Genomic DNA, 24,645 nt, shown 5'->3' with positions numbered 1-24,645 from the left:
AATCATGCCTGTTTGTGATGCAGTGCTGCCTAAGGGCCAAAATATCACAGGCATCTAGTCTGGTTTTTCACAGAGATTTCTCCAGATTCTCAGAATCTTTTGATTACATTATGTGCTGTAGATGATGAAATATTCAACCTCTTTGCAGTTTTATACTGAGGAACTTCTTTCTGAAATTGCTCCACTATTTGTCAGTGCAGTATGAGGGGGATTGTGACACTCTGCCCATCTTTACTTCAGAGAGACACTGCAACTCTAAGATTCTCTTTTTATACCCAGTCATGTTACTCACCTGTTGCCAATTGACATAATTATTTGCAAATGGTTCCTGCAGCTGTTGGGTTTTTGTACCACTAACTTTTCCAGCCTCCTATTGCCCCCATCCCAACTTTTTTGAGACGTGTTGCTGTCATGAAATTCGAAATCAGCCAATATTTTTCATGAAATAGCAAAATGTCTCAGTTTAAATATGTTATGATATGTTTTCTATACTTTGTTATGAATATAATACAGGTTTATGAGATTTCCATATCATTGCATTCTGTTTTTATTTACAATTTGCACAATGTCCCAACTTTTTGGAATTGGTGTTGTAATATACCACAATGTTATTCTTATCTGCAGTAACAGCAATTTTAATGGGGAACTTTTCAGTCTCTCTGTTACATTTGTATACATGAATTGAGGTCTTTATGCTTCTGCCTAATTCACAGAGACCAAATGAAAGATTGCAGTTCAGATCTACATGATAAATCGAGTTTATCATCCATATTGAAGGTTTGTATTTCTTGCTGATATATGTTTTCTTGGCTGTTATGTCAATTAGCTTAAATTTTATACATCTGTATAGTAAGAAATTCATCATCTTAAAGTAAATATGTTTTAATCTATGATTCACAAGTGAAACTCTGAAAAGGTTTGGTGTAAGTAGCAATAGTTAACCCTGAATGTTTATTTTAGTCGCTAGAGGAAAAAGCCATGAAGTTCCTAAAGGAGGAACTGGAGACGTTTGTGAGGCACCTAGATCAGAATTACCCAGAATGCTCTGAGCCTCAGCTGGAGGAGGACAATGACCTGGACTGTGATGGTCAGATGCAGAAGACCAGTGTTAGAGAGGTAGCTCTGAAGATCACACTGTACATCCTGAGGACAATGAAGCAAAATGATCTTGCTGACCTGCTGGAGAAGAGTAAGACCTTTATAATATTATGTATTATGTACAATATTGTGTAAACGTCTTAGGCAGCCAAAGAAAAGGATGTTTAAATGGTCTTCATGTTGGTGTAGAACTACTATAATATATATGTCAAAGTGTGTTTGCCATTTCAGAACCTCTCCCAACATCATCTTAATATTTGCTGATATCGTGCAGTATATCCATGTATTTTTTTACTTGACCATTAACACACCTCATGTGGCTGATCAATATCTCATTGAGTTTTAAACTTATTTAATTAATGAATGAAGTGAGCTGGTGGTGAAATGTAACAAATACATGGACTGGCTGTGGTGCCGCTGAGGAGAGGTTTGGGAAATGAAAAGGGGTTTTGTGTTTTTTTTTGTCTCTGAGCAGATATACACTTACTACCCAGATAAATGGCTTTAAACATTTCCTTTGGCTGCCTAAGGCTTATTCACGGTCCTGTATGCGGTGTTCCAGTAAAATACGCATGATAAAACTTTCAGTTTCACAGTCACAGGGAAATATCTGGATATGTTTGTATAAAAAAGTTTGTTTTTGGAAATTACTCTTCCTCTCATACTGGTCAGGATCACGAAGACAATCAGTGCATTTTCCTCTCATTTATTTTCAGGACAACTCATGCTGCAATATCAGCAGAACATCAAATGTAAACTTAAGAAGAAATGTGAGTGTGTATTTGAAGGGAAAGCTAAGGAAGGACAGCCAACACTTCTCAATGAGATTTACACAGAACTCTACATAACTGAAGGTGGGACTGGAGCAGTCAATGATGAACATGAAGTGAGACAGATTGAAACAGCATCCAAGAAAAGGCGAACAGAAGATACTACAGTCAAGTGCAATGATATATTTAAACCCTTATGTGGCCGTGAGACACCTATCAGAACTGTACTCACTAAAGGGGTGGCAGGTATCGGGGAAAACAGTCTCTGTGCAGAAATTCATTCTCGACTGGACAGAAGGAAAAGCAAACCAGGATGTTCACTTCATATTTGCTCTTCCTTTCCGGGACCTGAATTTGATTAAGGGTGAATACAGTCTGATTGAACTGCTTCACCACTTTGTCCCAGAACTGAAATCATTTCAATCCACTGAGCTGTTTAGGTACAAAGTCTTGTTCATCTTTGATGGTCTGGATGAGTGTCGCCTTCCTCTGGATTTTCAGAACAATGAGAGCTGGTGTGATGTAACAAAGAAAACGTCACTGGATGTGCTGTTGACTAACCTCATTAAGGAGAATCTGCTCCCATCCGCTCTCCTCTGGATAACCTCCCGGCCAGCAGCAGCCAATCAGATACCTCCTGAGTGTGTCCACCAGGTCACAGAGATACGAGGGTTCAGTGATGTCCAGAAGGAGGAGTATTTCAAGAAGAGATTTAATGATCAGAGCCTGGCCAGCAGGATTATCACACATGTGAAATCATCAAGGAGCCTCTTCATCATGTGTCACATACCTGTGTTCTGCTGGATTTCAGCCACTGTCCTTGAGAGGCTTTTTAGTGAGACTGATAGGGGAGAAATTCCAAGGACTCTGACTGAAATGTACACACACTTCCTGATCTTTCAGACAAGTTTAAAAAATGACAAGTATATGAAAAACCATGAAACTAAGCCTAAGGAATACAGCAAGCAATTCCTTTTAAAACTTGGTAAACTTGCTTTTGACAACCTTGAGAAAGGCAATCTCATATTTTATGAGCAAGATCTGACAGAGAATGCCATTGATGTCACTGAAACTTCAGTTTACTCTGGAGTGTGCACAGAAGTCTTTAAAGAGGAGTATGGGTTGTACCAGGAGAAGGTGTACTGCTTTGTGCATCTGAGCATCCAGGAGTATCTCGCTGCTTTATATGTGTTTCTGTCAAACTCATCAGCTGACCTGCTGAACACTGCAGTGGATCAGGCATTAGAGAGCAAGAATGGACACTTGGACCTCTACCTCCGCTTCCTCCTGGGCCTCTCAACAGACTCCAGTAAGACTCTGTTACAAAGGCTACTGGGGCCAACAAGAATCAGCTCACATACCATTAAGGAAACAGCCCAATACATCAAGGAGAAAATACAGGAGAATTTATCTCCAGAAAGGACCATCAACCTGTTCCACTGTCTGACTGAACTTGGTGACAATTCTCTAGTAGAGGAAGTACAAAGATACCTGAATTCAGGAAACATTTCAGTAGATGACCTCTCACCTGCACAGTACTCAGCTCTGGCCTTTGTGATGCTGATGTCAGATGAGGAGCTGGATGTGTTTGACCTGAAGAAATACAGCAGATCAGATAAACAGCACTGCAGGCTGCTGCCTGTGGTCAAGAACTCCAGGACGGCTCTGTAAGTGACGTGGGGATGGGAAATCATCTCTGGTCTGGCAGTAATACTTGGATATTGTTTGAAATGTGTAACATATATTATATATTTCTCCTAAGAGATTAATAAGTGGGTTTTATTTTGATAATCACAGCTATAGCTGTTTGTATAGAAGTAGCTAATCTTGACCACAGACTTTATAATGACTGAAGGTAGTGATGTCACTTTTTGTTTGTTACTACGTTTCCATTCCCATCCAGTCTGCCTTCTGATCACAGGCACAGCATCCTAACCTGCTATAGAAACAGTGAGGGCTCTTTATCCACAGGGTGTATAAGTGGTATGTGAGTGTTATTGTCAGCAGGCGTGTTCATGTGATGGAGCCCAGAGCTGGGAGCTTCCGTATGACTGCTGTCTCTGGCTGCTCACTGGCGCCCTCTGCTGGCCTCAGCTGCACCTGGCTGAGGATGTGACGACACATCTAGTTCAGCAGACATTGATGAACATTGTTTAAAATATAAAATGAATATGTATATATGTAATTAATTTCCCCTCTTTTATCAACAAGGTTCCTTTTTAATCTATTTTATATTAACTGAAGGTAGTGATGTAGTAAAAACAAAAAAGACAAGATTTCCACGACCATCCTTTGTGTAACAAATAACCAAAGATACAGCATCATACAGAATGGTCCAGTTTTCATTAATAGTGGGAAAACCACTCATATTCGTTTCAGTTCTGGATGCTGTAGGAAGCATTTCTGTAAATACTGGATGTGGTGCGTGACTCTTTGGGTTCGGACTCTGTGTCCATGAGCGGAAGGTTGCTGGTTCAGATCTCATTTTGAGTCCCCCCCCCCACCAAACACTGAATGCAATTTCAGTTCAGTTCAGTTTTATTTGTATAGTGTGTTTTCACAACATTACATCATCTCAAAGCACTTTACAGCATCCCTGCCCAAAGCCCCCAGTGAGCAAGTCAGAGGGGACAGTGGCAAGGAAAAACTCCCTAGAAGGAAGAAACCTTGGGAGGAACCATAGTCAAAGGGGGAGCCCATCCTCCAGGGGGCAGCAGAGGAAGCCCTAACCCTAACCAGACCCTAAGGGGGAGCCCATCCTCCAGGGGGCAGCAGAGGAAGCCCTAACCCTAACCAGACCGAAAGGGGGAGTCCATCCTCCAGGGGGCTGCAGAGGAAGCCCTAACCCTAACCAGACCCAAAGGGGGCGCCCATCTTCCAGGGGCCAGGAGAGGAAGCCCTAACCCTAACCAGACTCAAAGGGGGAGCCCATCCTCCAGGGGGCAGCAGGGGAAGCCCTAACCCTAACCAGACTCAAAGGGGGAGCCCATCCTCCAGGGGGCAGCAGGGGAAGCCCTAACCCTAACCAGACTCAAAGGGGGAGCCCATCCTCCAGGGGGCAGCAGAGGAAGCCCTAACCCTAACCAGACTCAAAGGGGGAGCCCATCCTCCAGGGGCCAGCAGAGGAAGTCAAATGATCAAGATGGCAAAGTCCTAATTCACATTATCCCAATCTTAACATGTCAGTCACAAAGCGGGGGGCAGGGAGGTGATGACAGGCAAGTGCTGGAGCTGCTTCAGATGGCAGGGAGAACAGTAGTACGGCAGCAGGGTAAACAGGGAAGATGTCACAGGCAGAAGGGTGAGCAGGCCGGAAGGACTCACAGGTAGTGGAGACGTCGCAGGCAGCAGGGTAGGCAGGATATCCTTAAAATTTGGGGTCTCCAGGCAGCACAGCCCAGGGGGAGTAGGGGAAATAAAATGTGCAGTTAGCCAAAGTAGGGGAGACTATAGGCAGTGCAAACAGTTAGGTGAGTGCAGTATGTAAGCTCCGGCAGATATGGCTATGGCAGCATAAGTAGGAGGGAGAGGCAGGTGGGAACGCAGGCATGGGGAGTCCCTGAATGTCAGCACTCCAGTTCCACAAGGGGGTGTGAAGCTAAAGTGACAGACTGACAGTTCAGTTTATCCAAAGCCAATGGCACTGATCCCCACCCAGCTCTACACCTCACACTATAGGTCTGACTGGGAGTGAGCAGTTAGCTTGAGCTAGAACTAGAGTCCCTATAAGCTAAACTAAACAGCTGTGTTTTTAGTCTAGACTTGAATATTGAGAGTCAGCCTGAATCCCGCACATCCGCTGGAAGACTATTCCACAGCTGAAGAGCTCTATAAGAGAAAGCTCTGCAGCCTGCCGTAGCTTTTTCTACTCTGGGTACTAACAGATATCCTGCTCCTTGAGATGGAAGAAAGCGAGGAGGGTTGTATAAGGCCAGCAGGTTACTAAGGTATTCTGGTGCAAGGCCATTCAGTGTTTTATAAGTCAATAGCATTATTTTGTAGTTAATCTGAGACTTAACTGGAAGCCAATGAAGGGAGCATAGAACAGGGCTAATATAATCACATTTATTAGTGTTTGTAAGAACTCTGGCTGTTGCATTTTGTACCAGCTGAAGTTTATGTGAGGATCCAGATGGGCACCCAGAAAGGAAGGCATTACAGTATCCAGCCTGGAAGTTTTAAAGGTGTTAGTGTTTCCACTTCATGAAAGGAGAGCATCTTCCGAAGCTTGGCTAGGTTCCGTACATGATAGAACACAGCTTTAGTGATGCTTTTTATGTGAGCATCGAAACATAAATCTGAATCAACCAGAACACCGAGATCTCTGACCACTGTGTCAGGTTGGGTAGGAAGACCACCAAGGTTGAGGTTGTCAAACTTATTTTGAGCCGCCTTCGGACCAGTTAACAGTACTTCTGTTTTTCTGTCTTTTAACATAAATAAATTATTTTCCATCCAGCACCGGATATCTAGTCGACAGTCTTCTAACCGAGAGCTGTGATGCATCATCCGGCTTAACAGATATATATAACTGCGTATCATCAGCAAAACAATGAAACCCAACACCATGATTTCTGATAATGTGACCAATATATACAGTGTACAGTAGCGGGCCAGCACTGATCCCTGTGGGACACCATTGTAGGAATATTTAGCTCAGGTAAATTTTAATATCTCCACCAATATGTTTTGAAATTAATTACATTTGAATTAATCCCCGTGAGTCTGTTAATGTGAGACTTACATGGGATTCACTAGTTACCAGTATCGCTTAGTAACCTGGGTTAGTAGGCTCGTCCAGCGAGCTGCATCACCAGGTAATGTAAACGGTCGGTAGCGAAGCTCCCCTCACGTCCAATGAGAGGGAGCCTCACGATATTTCAGTCGAGTTTGAGGTTTTAGAGCTCAGTAGCCAAATCGCACAGAGGCAGGGACTATTGTGAGCACTCAGTGAACAGAGGCTGAAGTGGTGTAAAACTGGAGTGATTTTCCATCGGTTTGATACCAAACATGTCGCACCAGCCTAGCGGTTCACACTGAATACCATCTGTAATGATTAATTAATGATTACTTATATTATGTCATTATGTTATATTACCCACACCAGTCCCTGGTCTAAGTGGTCTAGGTTGCACCTCAATCAGAGGTTACCCTTTATACAGACATTATATGACATATTCTCATGTCAGCAGCACATCTTACCCTTAGGTAGACATGGTAGAATACAGGGATCAGATAAGGGCTGCTGAGGAATGTGGAAAATAAAAGGGGGGGGGGGGGGGGGGAAGGTTTGTCAGACAAAGAAAAAGAGTCTTTGAAAGTTAGGACACATTACAAACATAACCTGTCTGTATATTGAGACTAGTAGTCATGGATAAATAAATATACAGATATACAACAGCCAAACTTAAAAGAAACTTTCTTTAGGGTGTTGGGTGAGTGGTATGTAAGGCAGGATGTCTGGGGAGGGGGTTGTGTGCCAAGTCGAGGGACCCCTGTCCTTGAGGTCCACTCTGCTATCTGTAGGTCGTTAAAACTTTGAGCAATAAAAGTTGGAGTGCTGGCCCCCTTGTTATCTGTGTGTGTTTAAGTGTGTCTGTGTGTGTGGGGTCACGACCCCCCTTTGAGGCCTAGGCCAATGTGTGCCTCTCGTACCAGGGTAGGCCTTGTCTCAGGCCACCTGGAATTTAAGCTTTGTGATATGTACATCTGTGATCCTACACCAGATTTAAAATGGGTAACCTTACAAGGGAAATACTGTTCTGCAAAGCAAGCACAGTTTGTGGAAACACGACCATAAAGTCATAAAGCAGGTTAACAGAACTGCTTAGGTTGTTAAAAAGAAAGGAAGTTGGTTTACTTGTTTGCAGAGTGGAGGGGGTATTGGCAGTATTAAATAATACCTGCTTTTGTTTCTAGTAGAATAAATTACTGTAATGCCCTCTTGTCTGTTTCACATCTACTGTTTCACATCTACAACGGACCCAGAATGCCGCTGGCGGAGTGTTAACACGCACCAGTCACAGGGATCACATCTACAACGGGCCCAGAATTCCGCTGGTGGAGTGTTAACACGCACCAGTCACAGGGATCACATTTACAACGGGCCCAGAATGCCGCCGGCGGAGTGTTAACACGCACCAGTCACAGGGATCACATCTACAACGGGCCCAGAATGCCGCTGGCGGAGTGTTAACACGCACCAGTCACAGGGATCACATCTACAACGGGCCCAGAATGCCGCCGGCGGAGTGTTAACACGCACCAGTCACAGGGATCACATCTACAACGGGCCCAGAATGCCGCTGGCGGAGTGTTAACACGCACCAGTCACAGGGATCACTTCTACAACGGGCCCAGAATGCCGCCGGCGGAGTGTTAACACGCACCAGTCACAGGGATCACATCTACAACGGGCCCAGAATGCCGCTGGCGGAGTGTTAACACGCACCAGTCACAGGGATCACATCTACAACGGGCCCAGAATGCCTCTGGCGGAGTGTTAACACGCACCAGTCACAGGGATCACATCTACAACGGGCCCAGAATGCCGCTGGCGGAGTGTTAACACGCACCAGTCACAGGGATCACATCTACAACGGGCCCAGAATGCCGCTGGCGGAGTGTTAACACGCACCAGTCACAGGGATCACTTCTACAACGGGCCCAGAATGCCGCCGGCGGAGTGTTAACACGCACCAGTCACAGGGATCACATCTACAACGGGCCCAGAATGCCGCTGGCGGAGTGTTAACACGCACCAGTCACAGGGATCACTTCTACAACGGGCCCAGAATGCCTCTGGCGGAGTGTTAACACGCACCGGTCACAGGGATCACATCTACAACGGGCCCAGAATGCCGCTGGGGGAGTGTTAACACGCACCAGTCACAGGGATCACTTCTACAACGGGCCCAGAATGCCTCTGGCGGAGTGTTAACACGCACCAGTCACAGGGATCACATCTACAACGGGCCCAGAATGCCGCTGGTGGAGTGTTAACACGCACCAGTCACAGGGATCACATCTACAACGGGCCCAGAATGCCGCCGGCGGAGTGTTAACACGCACCAGTCACAGGGATCACATCTACAACGGGCCCAGAATGCCGCTGGCGGAGTGTTAACACGCACCAGTCACAGGGATCACATCTACAACGGGCCCAGAATGCCTCTGGCGGAGTGTTAACACGCACCAGTCACAGGGATCACATCTACAACGGGCCCAGAATGCCGCTGGTGGAGTGTTAACACGCACCAGTCACAGGGATCACATCTACAACGGGCCCAGAATGCCGCTGGCGGAGTGTTAACACGCACCAGTCACAGGGATCACATCTACAACGGGCCCAGAATGCCGCCGGTGGAGTGTTAACACGCACCAGTCACAGGGATCACATCTACAACGGGCCCAGAATTCCGCCGGTGGAGTGTTAACACGCACCAGTCACAGGGATCACATCTACAACGGGCCCAGAATTCCGCCGGTGGAGTGTTAACACGCACCAGTCACAGGGATCACATCTACAACGGGCCCAGAATTCCGCTGGCGGAGTGTTAACACGCACCAGTCACAGGGATCACATTTACAACGGGCCCAGAATGCCGCCGGTGGAGTGTTAACACGCACCAGTCACAGGGATCACATCTACAACGGGCCCAGAATTCCGCCGGCGGAGTGTTAACACGCACCAGTCACAGGGATCACATCTACAACGGGCCCAGAATTCCGCTGGCGGAGTGTTAACACGCACCAGTCACAGGGATCACATCTACAACGGGCCCAGAATTCCGCCGGTGGAGTGTTAACACGCACCAGTCACAGGGATCACATCTACAACGGGCCCAGAATGCCGCTGGCGGAGTGTTAACACGCACCAGTCACAGGGATCACATCTACAACGGGCCCAGAATGCCGCCGGTGGAGTGTTAACACGCACCAGTCACAGGGATCACATCTACAACGGGCCCAGAATTCCGCCGGTGGAGTGTTAACACGCACCAGTCACAGGGATCACATCTACAACGGGCCCAGAATTCCGCCGGTGGAGTGTTAACACGCACCAGTCACAGGGATCACATCTACAACGGGCCCAGAATTCCGCTGGTGGAGTGTTAACACGCACCAGTCACAGGGATCACATTTACAACGGGCCCAGAATGCCGCCGGTGGAGTGTTAACACGCACCAGTCACAGGGATCACATCTACAACGGGCCCAGAATTCCGCCGGTGGAGTGTTAACACGCACCAGTCACAGGGATCACATCTACAACGGGCCCAGAATTCCGCCGGCGGAGTGTTAACACGCACCAGTCACAGGGATCACATCTACAACGGGCCCAGAATTCCGCCGGTGGAGTGTTAACACGCACCAGTCACAGGGATCACATCACACCTGCTCTCACATCCCTGCACTGGCTTCCTCTGTCTTCTAGGATTGATTTTAAAGTTTATTTGCTAATTTGTAAATATTTACGTGGTTTAGCTCTGTCCTGCCTCAGTAACATGACTGTAAGGTATGTCCCAGGCAGATCAGTCAGATCATCCGGTAGTAATTTACTGATTATTCCTAAAACCCGGCTGGGGAGGGAGGGGGCAGCTTTTAGTCACTATGCACCCAAACTCTCTCCCAGAAAACCCGAGAGCTACTGAATGTCTCAGTACTTACAAAACTAGGCTGAAAAGGCATCTTTTTACCAACGCATATAATAATCTATGATAATCAGTTTTATTATTTTATGCTTTTATTAATATCAGTAATTGTGGGGGGCGGGGGGGCGGTCGCTTCCCCCAGAAGACATAGGGGCTAGAGGCCCCTTTGAGGAGGGGCCCTTAAAGAGGACATGGGTATTTAAAGTCCTTTATGATGGTTTTTAATTTTATTTTTTTAAAACATTTTTACTCTATTTTTATTTCTTTTGCGCTTATTGTTATTTATTCTGAGCTTATTTGAATTTCTTTTTCTTTTTAAATGTTTGCAAAATTCTTTATAAACGCTGTGGCTAAAATGCGCTATATAAATAATGATAGATTGATTCAGATAGATAGATGAGAGAGAGAGTTTACTTTTAACCACCTTTATTAAACAGTTAGCAACCAATGCTAATCACAGCCCTGGCGGGGTCAGGGACACACTTAAAGCCGTGCCTGAGACTAAGATACGAAAAACTGAGTAGGGAAGCTCAAAATTCCCACCAGAAAGCTGCACTTGAATGACTGACATTCTGGCTGCTGACTCAGAGATAGAAGTTGGTGATGTGACAATACTGAACTTACAAGAATGGCGAACGCATGGTTACTGCAAGGGACAATGCTTGTGAAATTCTGCGCAATGTTTCTTTTTAACTGCTTCAGAATCTTTGGCTAGAAAGTTGAACTGAAAGCAAATCATGAATCTTTCTGTTATCTTGCTTTGTATGTAGCCTAAGCGCGTTTCCCCAGCAAAGACGATAATCACTGACGGTTAGTCACTGTCAGATATCGACACCGGGATACTTGTCTAATTACGCTCATTACCGATATATCGTCATATCACCCAGACGTAATTGGTGATTTGACATGTTCCCAGGTATAACAATACAGGGAGAAAAAGGATTTTACTCATGGGATCAGGAATCCAAGTGCGAGTTGCTGCTGCATTAGATGCTGGGAATGTTCACATCTCCTCCTTTCAGTGATACGTGTCGAGTGTAGGGACACCTGGCAGAAAGATGGCTAAGGACTGCACTGGAAGCACTGGTCTGACTGTTATGGGAGGGTTCACGTCCGTCTTGCTGTTGATGTGTTCCTATGTATTCCTATAGCTTGTACTTAATGTTTTTACCTCTAGTTTTGAGCAAAGGTGCACTGACTCACAATTAGTGATCATGTGACTGCAGCAGATTGTCAGGACGCACAGAACACTCTGCAGACTATAATTCATTTTGAAGTGTAAGCTGTGCTGCTAATTATAATGAAACAAATGCTTATTGTAATGCTTTGTATTTTACTAATGTGTAGGATGTGTATATGTCTGTGTCATAAAGTGTTTTCTGTTTCAGGCTGAACAGCTGTGATCTCATAGATAAACACTGTGAAGTGCTGTCTTCAGCTCTAAGATCAAACTCTTCCCCCCTGAGAGAGCTGGACCTGAGTGACAATAACCTGAAGGATTCAGGAGTGAAGCTGCTCTCTGCTGCACTGGGGGAATTACACTGTAAACTGGAGATACTGAGGTCAGTATTACTGGGTATTCCACACTGTAAACTAGAGATACTGAGGTCAGTTTTACTGAGTATTCCACACTGTAAACTGGAGATACTGAGGTCAGTATTACTGGATATTTCACACTGTAAACTGAGGATACTGAGGCCAGTATTATGGGGTATTCCACACCGCAAACTGGAGATACTGAGGCCAGTATTACTGGATATTCCACACTGTAAACTGGAGATACTGAGGCCAGTATTACTGGATATTCCACACTGTAAACTGGGGATACTGAGGCCAGTATTACTGGATATTCCACACTGTAAACTGGAGATACTGAGGTCAGTATTACTGGATATTTCACACTGTAAACTGAGGATACTGAGGCCAGTATTGTGGGGTATTCCACACCGCAAACTGGAGATACTGAGGCCAGTATTACTGGATATTCCACACTGTAAACTGGGGATACTGAGGCCAGTATTACTGGGTATTCCAAACCACAAACTGGAGATACTGAGGTCAGTAATATTGGGTATTCCACACTGTACGCTTTAGACACTGAGGTCAGTATTACTGTGTATTCCACACTATAAAAAGGAGACGGTGAGCAATTAGCTAAGGGAAAGAGAGGAGGGGTCCTGCCTTGTCTTAGACACTAAACTGTAATTCTTGAATTATTTATTAGAGCATCACATTTATTTAATAATTATAATGGTGAGGTGATATTCTGTTATATTATAATGGTGAGGTGATGTTTCTGTCTTTCTCTGCAGGCTGTCAGGCTGTAGAGTCACAGAAGAAGGCTGTTCTTCCCTGGCTTCAGCTCTGAGGTCAAACCCCTCACACCTGAGAGAACTGGACCTGAGCTACAATCACCCAGGAGATTCAGGAGTGAAGCTACTCTCTGCTGTACTGGAGGATCTCAGCTGTAAACTGGAGAAGCTGCAGTGAGTACAGAATATGCATTTTACACAAAAGTAACTGGACAGCAAGAAAACCCACAATGCCTTTCAGCAGTTACATAATAAACAAACACAAACAGCTTCCGTTTTCTTCTCCTACTTCCTTATATCCCACAATCTTATCAGCCCTCGATCCATGCTAGAAATAATTAAGCAGGGAAGCAGGAAACATCCATTCAACCATATTGTGATGTCTGCTGAGTGGAGGAGCAGGCAGACAGGGCAGTGGAGCCATGAAGACGTGCAAACGGGGTTTATTAAGGGCAGACGAGGAAACACGGCTCACAACATCAATGACAGATCTAGGGAAACAGACCTGAACACGGACTGAAATACACAAGACAAGCCGAAATAACAGGAAACAGCTGGTCAGAATCGGGGCAGCAGACGTGGTTAATGAGGGGGCGTGGCACACGAGGATCGCACGAGCTGGGCGTGACACATATAATCCATGCAAAACATTTGTGTTGGTTAGCAAAGTTAACAGCACTGTTACAGATAAACATGCTGACTTTAACGTGTTATGGACAAAAAAATAATGGACACCAAACAGAATCGGAATGATTGTTAAAATTATTTATAAAAGTTTTCTGAAAATCCATTATGTCATGACCCTTATCCTCCTCATTTGAATACAGTGCTGCAGTGTAAAAAGTGGATTTAAAAGTGTTTAATCTTTTTAAGGGTGGGCCGGTGTGAACTCACAGAGAAATGCTGTGAGGCACTGGCTTCAGCTCTCAGAGCAAACTCCTCACCCCTGAGAGAGCTGGACCTGAGTGACAATGACCTGCAGGACTCAGGAGTGATGCTGCTCTCTGCTGGACTGGGGGACTTACACTGCAACCTGGAGATACTGAGGTCAGTCTGACTGGGTATTCCACACTGTAAACTGGGGGTAGTGAGGTGAGTATTACTGGGTATTTCACACTGTACGCTGGAAATACTAAGGTAGAAAATAACTAATGATTTCAAAATAAAGCAGGAGTATCTAAGTCTAGGGGTTGACTTAAAAAATAACATTAGACTCGCTACAGTAAGTGGAATGTCGAAAGTAAGACTGCATTGGAGGTTAAGGATGACATTAAAAGTTTCTTCCAATATTTTAACTCCAAAAGAGCTCTAAAAGCTGATATCACTCATCTGCAGGATAGTAAGGGCCTTAAAATTGAAAATTAAAATTTATATAGTAAATGAGTTTAATGATTATTTTACACGGGTGTAGAGGACATGATTAACTTACCACCATTTAGTACAAATACAGTGTCCTATATAAACAATATACAGTCCCTCCACAATTATTGCCCCCCTTGTAAAGATTTGTACAAAGGGTTAGACAAAAATCCACCTTTTGGCGAAGCAGCTTCATCTCACACTGAAAAAAAATGAGAAAAATCCAACCTTTCATTGGAATAAATTTATTCAAAGAAAAACAAATCCTTCATCAAGAAATAATTATTTTCAACAAAAACACACGATTATTGGCAGCCCTGCTTTTAATACTCTGTACAGCCTCCCTTTGCCAGTATCACAGCACTGAGTCTCCTATAACATTTTATAAGGTTGGAGAATACAGAGCAGGGCATCTGAGACCATTCCTCTTTACAGAATCTCTCCAGATCACCCAGGGTCCTCGGCCCTCTCTTGTGCACTCTCCTCTTCAGCTCAGCCCACAGGTTTTCAGTGGGGTTCAGGTCAGGGGACTGAGATGGCCATGGCAGAAGCTTGATTCTGCGGTCAGCTGACCATTTTAATGTTTATTTGGACATGTGCTTAGGATCACCGTCCTGCTGGAAGATCCAATGAAGGCCCAGTTTTTGTTTCCTGGCAGCAGCAGCCAAATTTTGATATAAAATGTCCTGGTATTTCATGGACCCCATAGTGCCATGTACCCTAACAAGGTTTCCAGGGTTTTTGGAGGAAAATCAGCTCCACAACATCACAGAACCTCCACCATATCTTACAGCTGGGATAAGGTTCATTTCATTATAACCATCCTTCTTTTTACGCCAAACCCACCTTGAATGTTTATTGCCCAAAAGCTCCATTTTTGTTTCATCTGATCATTGAATTTCATTCCAGTCAAAGTTGTATAATGTTTTGCAAACTCCTGGCTCTAACATTTTAAGTAACTGACAGAAAAAGCTTCTTTCTGTCATAACTTTCAAAACGTCTGTTAGCATGAAGGGGGCATCTGATGGTTTTTTGGAGACGTGGTAACCCCAAGATTTTACTTTGTCTGGTAATTGACTAACAGTCATCCTTGGGGATTTTTTGCCTCTCTTACGATCCTCCTCACTGATGTGGGGGCAAAATAAACTTGGGTCCTCTTTCAGGCAGGTTTCTAACAGTTCCAGTTGATGTCCACTTTTTAATTATTGCCCTAACAGTAGAAATGGGCATTTTAAGGCGAGTAGCTATTTTTTAATACCCATTCCCTGACTTATGAAGGTCAGCACACTTCTCCCTCATTTGGTCTGTGTGTCTCTTATCTTTCCCACGTTGTTGGATGACTAAGGGAATTTGGCCTCTGTGTCTCCTCATGTTTGTACCCCAGTTACTCAGGAAGTCATGGATTACAGCTTGAAGGTTCCTATTCACTCCAATCAACTCAAACATGTATAATTTACATGGGAAACATGCTTCAGTTACATTGTGTTCACTATAATTTGCAGGGCTGCCAATAATCGTGGCTCATGTGTTTTTGTTGAAAATAATTATTTCTTGATGAAGGATTTGATTTTTCTTCAAATAAATTGATTTTAATTAAAGGTTGGATTTTTCTCATCTTTTCCGTGTGAGATGAAGCACCTTCACCAGAAGGTGGATTTTTTCTTACCCCTTGTACAAAGGGGTGCCAATAATTGCAGAGGACATGTATGTATAACTGAGGCTGATGTGGTACAAAGCCTAGCTAAGCTCAAAATAAATAAATCACAGGGTCCTGATGGCATCTTACCTATAGTTTTAAAATAGATGAGGGTTATTATTAGCCAACCTTTAACTTTACTGTTTCCGAAATCCTTATTTGCACGTGTGGTACCTTATGATTGGAAGTATGCTAATATAACACCCATATTCACAAAAGGGGATAGATGTAATCCAGTAAACTATAGGCCAATTACTTTAACTTGCATAACTGGAAAAGTTATGGATACAAATAACCTGGATACAAATAACATTCTGAGGGGTAGCCAACCTGGATTTAGGAGAAGTAGATCCTGTTTAACTAATCTACTTGAGTTCTTTGAGGAAGCAAAAATAGAACTTGGTCACAAAAAGTACTTACATTTGCAGAAGACCTTTGTTGTCCCCCTCAAACAGCTCTTGCTTAAGCTCAAAGCTGCAGGGATTTTAGGAACTGTAGCATCTTGGATTGAAAACTGGTTAACAGACAGGAAGCAGCAGGTAGTTATTAGAGGCACAATGTCACAGTGGGCCTGCGTTCATAGTGGGGTACCGCAGGGTTCAATTTTAGGACCACTATTGTTCCTATTTTACATTAATGATATTGACACCAATACATACAGTAAACAAGTTAAATTTGCAGACAACACCAAGGTGGATGATGTAGCAAATACTGATCTAGCAGCGGAGAGGCTACAACGGGATCTTGATTTAATTAGCGACTGGGCTGATACCTGGCAGATGAAATTTAATGTAGATAAATGTAAGGTAATCCATGCAGGGAGCAGAAATATAAAGTACAGATTTTTTTATGGGTTCCTCTGAAATAAAGGTAGTTGATTATGAGAAAGACCTCGGTGTGAATGTTGATGCTTCCATGTCCCACTCTCGCCAGTGTGGGGAAGCAATTAAAAAGGCCAATAGGATGTTGGGTTACATCTCTAGGTGTGTGGAGTTTAATTTAAATGAAGTGATGCTAAGATTATACAATTCCTTGGTAAGACCCCACCTAGAATATTGTTTTAATGTGAGAGGGGGATATAGGGATGTCGAAGGAACAATCAGGTTCGCTTTGGTCCGTTCAGAAATATTTCTTAAAATATACACAAAATTATGATATATTTCATAAGCATTGATAGGTAATCGGGGGCAGCATGGTGGTGCAGTGGTTAGCACTGTTACCTCACACCTCTGGGACCCGGGTTCGAGTCTCCGCCTGGGTCACATGTGTATGGAGATTGCATGTTTTCCCCATGTCGTCGTGGGGTTTCCTCCGGGTACTCCGGTTTCCTCCCACAGTCCAAAAACATGCTGAGGCTAATTGGACTTGCTAAATTGCCCATAGGAATGCGTGTGTGAGTGCATGGTGTGTGAGTGTGCCCTGCGATGGGCTGGCCCCCCATCCTGGGTTGTTCCGTGCCTCGTGCCCATTGCTTCCAGGATAGGCTCCGGACCCCCCGTGACCCAGTAGGATAAGTGGTTTGGAAAATGGATGGATGGATGGATGATAGGTAATCCCACTAATTAATAAAATGAAAAAGTAGCCACAAGCCATCTACACTCGGATGTGCTATAATCACCCACCTTCACACACGGACTGGGGAGCCCCTTTCAGTCCTGGCAGGAGACCAACACATAATTCCTGAGAAGTTCCTGGCGATGCGCGCTCTATCCCACGGCTGATCTCCGGTCAGTGCTGAGCTCTCCCCCTTCCTTTATGCTAAATCTGGAGTGGTACGCGTGCGGGGAGGGGGCGAGATGGCCAGGGTCACCCCCTTCCTCAGGGAATATGCTCTTTATTCTCCAATTCCTGTCCAGGTGAGGCTGTTTTGCGCTTGCGGTTATGAAGCATTTTGGGCAAGGCTTTCCCTTTTCCTCTGGGAGAGAAAAGATAAGCCTCCCTTTCCGCTGGGAAAGGCAAGATAGGTGTTCTAGCTCTTTCTGTGAGAAACAAGTTATATAAGTGATCAGTGAAAAAACATGTTTGTGCAGTTCACCTGTGGCACAACAATAATGTGGGTGAATCACGGTGGACGATGTATTTGAATCCCGGGGTGTTTAGTCCAAACACGATCAGAATCAATCCATACCTCAATCCCCTCATAGGTATGTCTGCTAGGTGGAGTTGGAGGTGCAGTATAATCCCATTATAACGAACTCGCTTATAACGGAATATCATCTGTAACAGACAAGGTCCGCTGGCCGTGCGCCTTTAAGAACCTGCAGAAAAAGCATCGCATATAGCGGACTCACATACAATGGAATTTCGCTTATAACGGACAAACAGTTTGGTCCCATTTGTCATTTGCCGTTTGTCTGCGGCAGGATACATGTATGTGAGAGTGTCTGGCAGGGTATGTGTGTTTGAGAGTGTCTGTGACCGGGTATGCGTGTGTGTGAGTGTCTGCGGCAGGGTACGTGTATATGAGAGTGTCTGTGGCAGGGTACATGTGTGTGAGAGTGTCTGGCAGGGTATGTGTCTGTGAGAGTGTCTGTGGCAGGGTACACATGTGTGAGAGTGTCTGTGGCAGGGTACGTGTGTGTGAGAGTGTCTGTGGCAGGGTATGTATGTGTGAGAGTGTCTGGCAGGGTATGTGTGTGTGAGAGTGTCTGGCAGGGTATGTGTGTGAGAGTGTCTGTGACAGGGTACATGTGTATGAGAGTGTCTGTGGCAGGGTACGTGTGTGTGAGAGTGTCTGGCAGGGTATGTGTGTGTGAGAGTGTCTATGACACGGTACGCGTGTGTGAGAGTGTCTGCGGCATGGTACGTGTGTGTGAGAGTGTCTGTGACAGGGTACGTGTGTGTGAGAGTGTCTGTGGCAGGGTACGTGTGTATGAGAGTGTCTGTGGCAGAGTACGTGTGTGTGAGAGTGTCTGCGGCAGAGTACGTGTGTTTGAGAGTGTCTGCGGCAGGGTACGTGTGTGTGAGAGTGTCTGCGACAGGGTACGTGTGTGTGAGAGTGTCTGCGGCAGGGTACGTGTGTTTGAGAGTGTCTGTGGCAGGGTACGTGTGTGTGAGAGTGTCTGCGACAGGGTACGTGTGTGTGAGAGTGTCTGTGGCAGGGTACGTGTGTGTGAGAGTGTCTGTGGCAGGGTATGTGTGTGTGAGAGTGTCTGGCAGGGTATGTGTCTGTGAGAGTGTCTGTGGCAGGGTACACATGTGTGAGAGTGTCTGTGGCAGGGTACGTGTGTGTGAGAGTGTCTGTGGCAGGGTATGTATGTGTGAGAGTGTCTGGCAGGGTATGTGTGTGTGAGAGTGTCTGGCAGGGTATGTGTGTGAGAGTGTCTGTGACAGGGTACATGTGTATGAGAGTGTCTGTGGCAGGGTACGTGTGTGTGAGAGTGTCTGGCAGGGTACGTGTGTGTGAGAGTGTCTATGACACGGTACGCGTGTGTGAGAGTGTCTGCGGCATGGTACGTGTGTGTGAGAGTGTCTGTGACAGGGTACGTGTGTGTGAGAGTGTCTGTGGCAGGGTACGTGTGTATGAGAGTGTCTGTGGCAGAGTACGTGTGTGTGAGAGTGTCTGCGGCAGAGTTCGTGTGTTTGAGAGTGTCTGCGGCAGGGTACGTGTGTGTGAGAGTGTCTGCGACAGGGTACGTGTGTGTGAGAGTGTCTGCGGCAGGGTACGTGTGTTTGAGAGTGTCTGTGGCAGGGTACGTGTGTGCGAGAGTGTCTGCGACAGGGTACGTGTGTGTGAGAGTGTCTGCGGCAGGGTACATGTGTGTGAGAGTGTCTGCGGCAGGGTACGCGTGTGTGAGAGTGTCTGCGGCAGAGTACGTGTGTGTGAGAGTGTCTGTGACAGGGTATGTGTGTGTTAGTGTGTCTGTGGAAGGGTACGTGTGTGCAAGAGTGTCTGCGGCAGGATACGTGAGTGTGAGAGTGTCTGTGGCAGGGTACACGTGTATGAGAGTGTCTGTGGCAGGGTACATGTGTGTGAGAGTGTCTGCGGCAGAGTACGTGTGTGTGAGAGTGTCTGTGACAGGGTATGTGTGTGTTAGTGTGTCTGTGGCAGGGTACGTGTGTGTGAGAGTGTCTGCGGCAGGGTACGTGTGTGTGAGAGTGTCTGTGGCAGGATACGTGTGTGTGAGAGTGTCTGTGGCAGGGTATGTGTGTGTTAGTGTGTCTGTGGCAGTGTACGCGTGTGTGAGAGTGTCTGTGGCAGGGTATGTGTGTGTGAGAGTGTCTGTGGAAGGGTATGTGTGTGTTAGTGTGTCTGCGGCAGTGTACGCGTGTGTGAGAGTGTCTGCGGCAGGATATGTGTGTGTGAGAGTGTCTGTGGCAGGGTACACGTGTATGAGAGTGTCTGTGGCAGGGTACATGTGTGTGAGAGTGTCTGTGGCAGGGTATGTGTGTGTTAGTGTGTCTGTGGCAGTGTACGCGTGTGTGAGAGTGTCTGAGGCAGGGTACGTGTGTGTGAGAGTGTCTGCGGCAGGATACGTGTGTGTGAGAGTGTCTGTGGCAGGGTACACGTGTATGAGAGTGTCTGTGGTAGGGTACATGTGTGTGAGAGTGTCTGAGGCAGGGTATGCGTGTGTTAGTGTGTCTGTGGCAGTGTACGCGTGTGTGAGAGTGTCTGTGGCAGGGTATGTATGTGTGAGAGTGTCTGTGGAAGGGTATGTGTGTGTTAGTGTGTCTGCGGCAGTGTACGCGTGTGTGAGAGTGTCTGAGGCAGGGTACGTGTGTGTGAGAGTGTCTGAGGCAGGGTACGTGTGTGCGAGAGTGTCTGTGGTAGGTTACGCGTGTATGAGTGTGTCTGCGGCAGGGTACGTGTGTATTAGTGTGTCTGTGGCAGGGTACATGTGTGTGAGAGTGTCTGCGGCAGTGTACGCGTGTGTGAGAGTGTCTGAGGCAGGGTACGTGTGTGTGAGAGTGTCTGCGGCAGGGTACGTGTGTGTGAGAGTGTCTGCGGCAGGATACGTGTGTGTGAGAGTGTCTGTCGCAGGGTACGTGTATGTGAGAGTGTCTGTGACAGGGTACGTGTGTGTTAATGTGTCTGTGGCAGTGTACGCGTGTGTGAGAGTGTCTGTGGCAGGGTGTGTGTGTGTGAGAGTGTCTGTGGAAGGGTATGTGTGTGTTAGTGTGTCTGCGGCAGTGTACGCGTGTGTGAGAGTGTCTGAGGCAGGGTACGTGTGTGTGAGAGTGTCTGAGGCAGGGTACGTGTGTGCGAGAGTGTCTGTGGTAGGTTACGCGTGTATGAGTGTGTCTGCGGCAGGGTATGTGTGTGTTAGTGTGTCTGTGGCAGGGTACGCGTGTGTGAGAGTGTCTGCGGCAGTGTACGCGTGTGTGAGAGTGTCTGTGGCAGGGTATGTGTGTGTGAAAGTGTCTGTGGCAGGGTATGTGTGTGTGAAAGTGTCTGTGGCAGTGTACGCGTGTGTGAGAGTGTCTGAGGCAGGGTTCGTGTGTGTGAGAGTGTCTGCGGCAGGGTACGTGTGTGTGAGAGTGTCTGCGGCAGGGTACTTGTGTGTGAGAGTGTCTGCGGCAGGATACGTGTGTGTGAGAGTGTCTGTGGCAGGGTACGTGTGTGTGAGAGTGTCTGTGGCAGGGTACGCGTGTGTGAGAGTGTCTGTGGCAGGGTATGTGTGTGTGAGAGTGTCTGTGGAAGGGTATGTGTGTGTTAGTGTGTCTGCGGCAGTGTACGCGTGTGTGAGAGTGTCTGCGGCAGGATATGTGTGTGTGAGAGTGTCTGTGGCAGGATATGTGTGTGTGAGAGTGTCTGCGGCAGGATACGCGTGTGTGAGAGTGTCTGTGGCAGGGTACACGTGTATGAGAGTGTCTGTGGCAGGGTACATGTGTGTGAGAGTGTCTGTGGCAGGGTACGTGTGTGTTACTGTGTCTGCGGCAGTGTACGCGTGTGTGAGAGTGTCTGTGGTAGGGTACATGTGTGTGAGAGTGTCTGCGGCAGGGTATGTGTGTGTTAGTGTGTCTGTGGCAGTGTACGCGTGTGTGAGAGTGTCTGTGGCAGGGTATGTGTGTGTGAGAGTGTCTGTGGAAGGGTATGTGTGTGTTAGTGTGTCTACGGCAGTGTACGCGTGTGTGAGAGTGTCTGAGGCAGGGTACGTGTGTGTGAGAGTGTCTGAGGCAGGGTACGTGTGTGCGAGAGTGTCTGTGGTAGGTTACGCGTGTATGAGTGTGTCTGCGGCAGGGTACGTGTGTATTAGTGTGTCTGTGGCAGGGTACATGTGTGTGAGAGTGTCTGCGGCAGTGTACGCGTGTGTGAGAGTGTCTGAGGCAGGGTACGTGTGTGTGAGAGTGTCTGCGGCAGGGTACGTGTGTGTGAGAGTGTCTGCGGCAGGATACGTGTGTGTGAGAGTGTCTGTCGCAGGGTACGTGTATGTGAGAGTGTCTGTGACAGGGTACGTGTGTGTTAATGTGTCTGTGGCAGTGTACGCGTGTGTGAGAGTGTCTGTGGCAGGGTGTGTGTGTGTGAGAGTGTCTGTGGAAGGGTATGTGTGTGTTAGTGTGTCTGCGGCAGTGTACGCGTGTGTGAGAGTGTCTGAGGCAGGGTACGTGTGTGTGAGAGTGTCTGAGGCAGGGTACGTGTGTGCGAGAGTGTCTGTGGTAGGTTACGCGTGTATGAGTGTGTCTGCGGCAGGGTATGTGTGTGTTAGTGTGTCTGTGGCAGGGTACGCGTGTGTGAGAGTGTCTGCGGCAGTGTACGCGTGTGTGAGAGTGTCTGTGGCAGGGTATGTGTGTGTGAAAGTGTCTGTGGCAGTGTACGCGTGTGTGAGAGTGTCTGAGGCAGGGTTCGTGTGTGTGAGAGTGTCTGCGGCAGGGTACGTGTGTGTGAGAGTGTCTGCGGCAGGGTACTTGTGTGTGAGAGTGTCTGCGGCAGGATACGTGTGTTTGAGAGTGTCTGTGGCAGGGTACGTGTGTGTGAGAGTGTCTGTGGCAGGGTACGCGTGTGTGAGAGTGTCTGTGGCAGGGTATGTGTGTGTGAGAGTGTCTGTGGAAGGGTATGTGTGTGTTAGTGTGTCTGCGGCAGTGTACGCGTGTGTGAGAGTGTCTGCGGCAGGATATGTGTGTGTGAGAGTGTCTGTGGCAGGATATGTGTGTGTGAGAGTGTCTGCGGCAGGATACGTGTGTGTGAGAGTGTCTGTGGCAGGGTACGTGTGTGTGAGAGTGTCTGTGGCAGGGTACGTGTGTGTTACTGTGTCTGCGGCAGTGTACGCGTGTGTGAGAGTGTCTGTGGTAGGGTACATGTGTGTGAGAGTGTCTGCGGCAGAGTACGTGTGTGTGAGAGTGTCTGTGACAGGGTATGTGTGTGTTAGTGTGTCTGTGGCAGTGTACGCGTGTGTGAGAGTGTCTGTGGCAGGGTATGTGTGTGTGAGAGTGTCTGTGGAAGGGTATGTGTGTGTTATTGTGTCTGCGGCAGTGTACGCGTGTTTGAGAGTGTCTGAGGCAGGGTACGTGTGTGTGAGAGTGTCTGAGGCAGGGTACGTGTGTCTGAGAGTGTCTGCGGCAGGATACGTGTGTGTGAGAGTGTCTGTGGCAGGGTACGCGTGTGTGAGAGTGTCTGTGGCAGGGTACGTGTGTGTGAGAGTGTCTGTGGCAGGGTACGTGTGTGTGAGAGTGTCTGTGGAAGGGTACGCGTGTGTTAGTGTGTCTGCGGCAGTATACGCGTGTGTGAGAGTGTCTGCGGCAGGATATGTGTGTGTGAGAGTGTCTGTGGCAGGGTACACGTGTATGAGAGTGTCTGTGGCAGGGTACACGTGTATGAGAGTGTCTGTGGCAGGGTACATGTGTGTGAGAGTGTCTGTGGCAGGGTACGCGTGTGTTATTGTGTCTGCGGCAGTGTACGCGTGTGTGAGAGTGTCTGAGGCAGGGTACGCGTGTGTGAGAGTGTCTGAGGCAGGGTACGTGTGTGTGAGAGTGTCTGCGGCAGGATACGTGTGTGTGAGAGTGTCTGTGGCAGGGTACACGTGTATGAGAGTGTCTGTGGTAGGGTACATGTGTGTGAGAGTGTCTGCGGCAGAGTACGTGTGTGTGAGTGTCTGTGACAGGGTATGTGTGTGTTAGTGTGTCTGTGGCAGTGTACGCGTGTGTGAGAGTGTCTGTGGCAGGGTATGTGTGTGTGAGAGTGTCTGTGGAAGGGTATGTGTGTGTTAGTGTGTCTGTGGCAGGGTACGTGTGTGTGAGAGTGTCTGCGGCAGGGTACGTGTGTGTGAGAGTGTCTGTGGCAGGGTACACGTGTATGAGAGTGTCTGTGGCAGGGTATGCGTGTGTTAGTGTGTCTGCGGCAGAGTACGTGTGTGTGAGAGTGTCTGTGACAGGGTACGTATGTGTGAGAGTGTCTGAGGCATGGTACGTGTGTGTGAGAGTGTCTGTGACAGGGTACGTATGTGTGAGAGTGTCTGAGGCAGGGTACGTGTGTGTGAGAGTGTCTGAGGCAGGGTACGTGTGTGTGAGAGTGTCTGTGACAGGGTATGTGTGTGTTAGTGTGTCTGTGGAAGGGTACGTGTGTGCGAGAGTGTTGGCGGCAGGATACGTGTGTACGAGAGTGTCTTTGGCAGGGTACGTATGTGTGAGAGTGTCTGAGGCAGGGTACGTGTGTGTGAGAGTGTCTGCGGCAGGGTACGTGTGTGTGAGAGTGTCTGTGGCAGGGTACGTGTGTGCGAGAGTGTCTGCGGCAGGATACGTGTGTGCGAGAGTGTCTTTGCCAGGGTACGTATGTGTGAGTGTGTCTGAGGCAGGGTACGTGTGTGTGAGAGTGTCTGCGGC

General features: G+C 47.2%; 2 protein-coding genes across 5 annotated transcripts in view; both read left to right on the top strand.

Moving 5' to 3' along the window:
• Positions 1–1,849: 1,849 nt before the first annotated feature.
• Positions 1,850–18,387, top strand: LOC125721470 (NACHT, LRR and PYD domains-containing protein 12-like). Of its 4 annotated transcripts, XM_048997404.1 has the most exons (5): positions 1,850–3,535; positions 11,910–12,128; positions 12,174–12,398; positions 12,834–13,007; positions 13,707–18,387. In XM_048997404.1, the coding sequence occupies exons 1-5, from the start codon at positions 2,046–2,048 to the stop codon at positions 13,888–13,890; spliced, it is 2,292 nt and encodes a 763-aa protein (XP_048853361.1). In that variant the 5' UTR covers positions 1,850–2,045; the 3' UTR covers positions 13,891–18,387. The 4 variants fall into 4 exon arrangements, with proteins under 4 accessions (XP_048853361.1, XP_048853364.1, XP_048853362.1 ...); XM_048997407.1 differs by lacking the exon at positions 12,174–12,398 and having other exon boundaries at positions 11,910–12,083; XM_048997405.1 differs by lacking the exons at positions 12,834–13,007; positions 13,707–18,387 and adding an exon at positions 12,489–12,761.
• Positions 18,385–24,645, top strand: part of LOC125721408 (uncharacterized) — a 21,660-nt gene continuing 15,399 nt past the window's right edge. The window contains exon 1 of the mRNA XM_048997283.1: positions 18,385–23,865. Coding sequence (XP_048853240.1) covers positions 19,303–23,865 — 4,563 coding nt within the window. The 5' untranslated portion in view covers positions 18,385–19,302. The remainder of the gene's footprint in view (positions 23,866–24,645) is intronic.

This window comes from Brienomyrus brachyistius, unplaced genomic scaffold (assembly GCF_023856365.1).
Source record: "Brienomyrus brachyistius isolate T26 unplaced genomic scaffold, BBRACH_0.4 scaffold33, whole genome shotgun sequence".
NCBI classification, from domain to species: domain Eukaryota; kingdom Metazoa; phylum Chordata; class Actinopteri; order Osteoglossiformes; family Mormyridae; genus Brienomyrus; species Brienomyrus brachyistius.
Note: the sequence above shows the minus strand (reverse complement) of the source record. Positions and strands in the feature narration are given on the sequence as shown.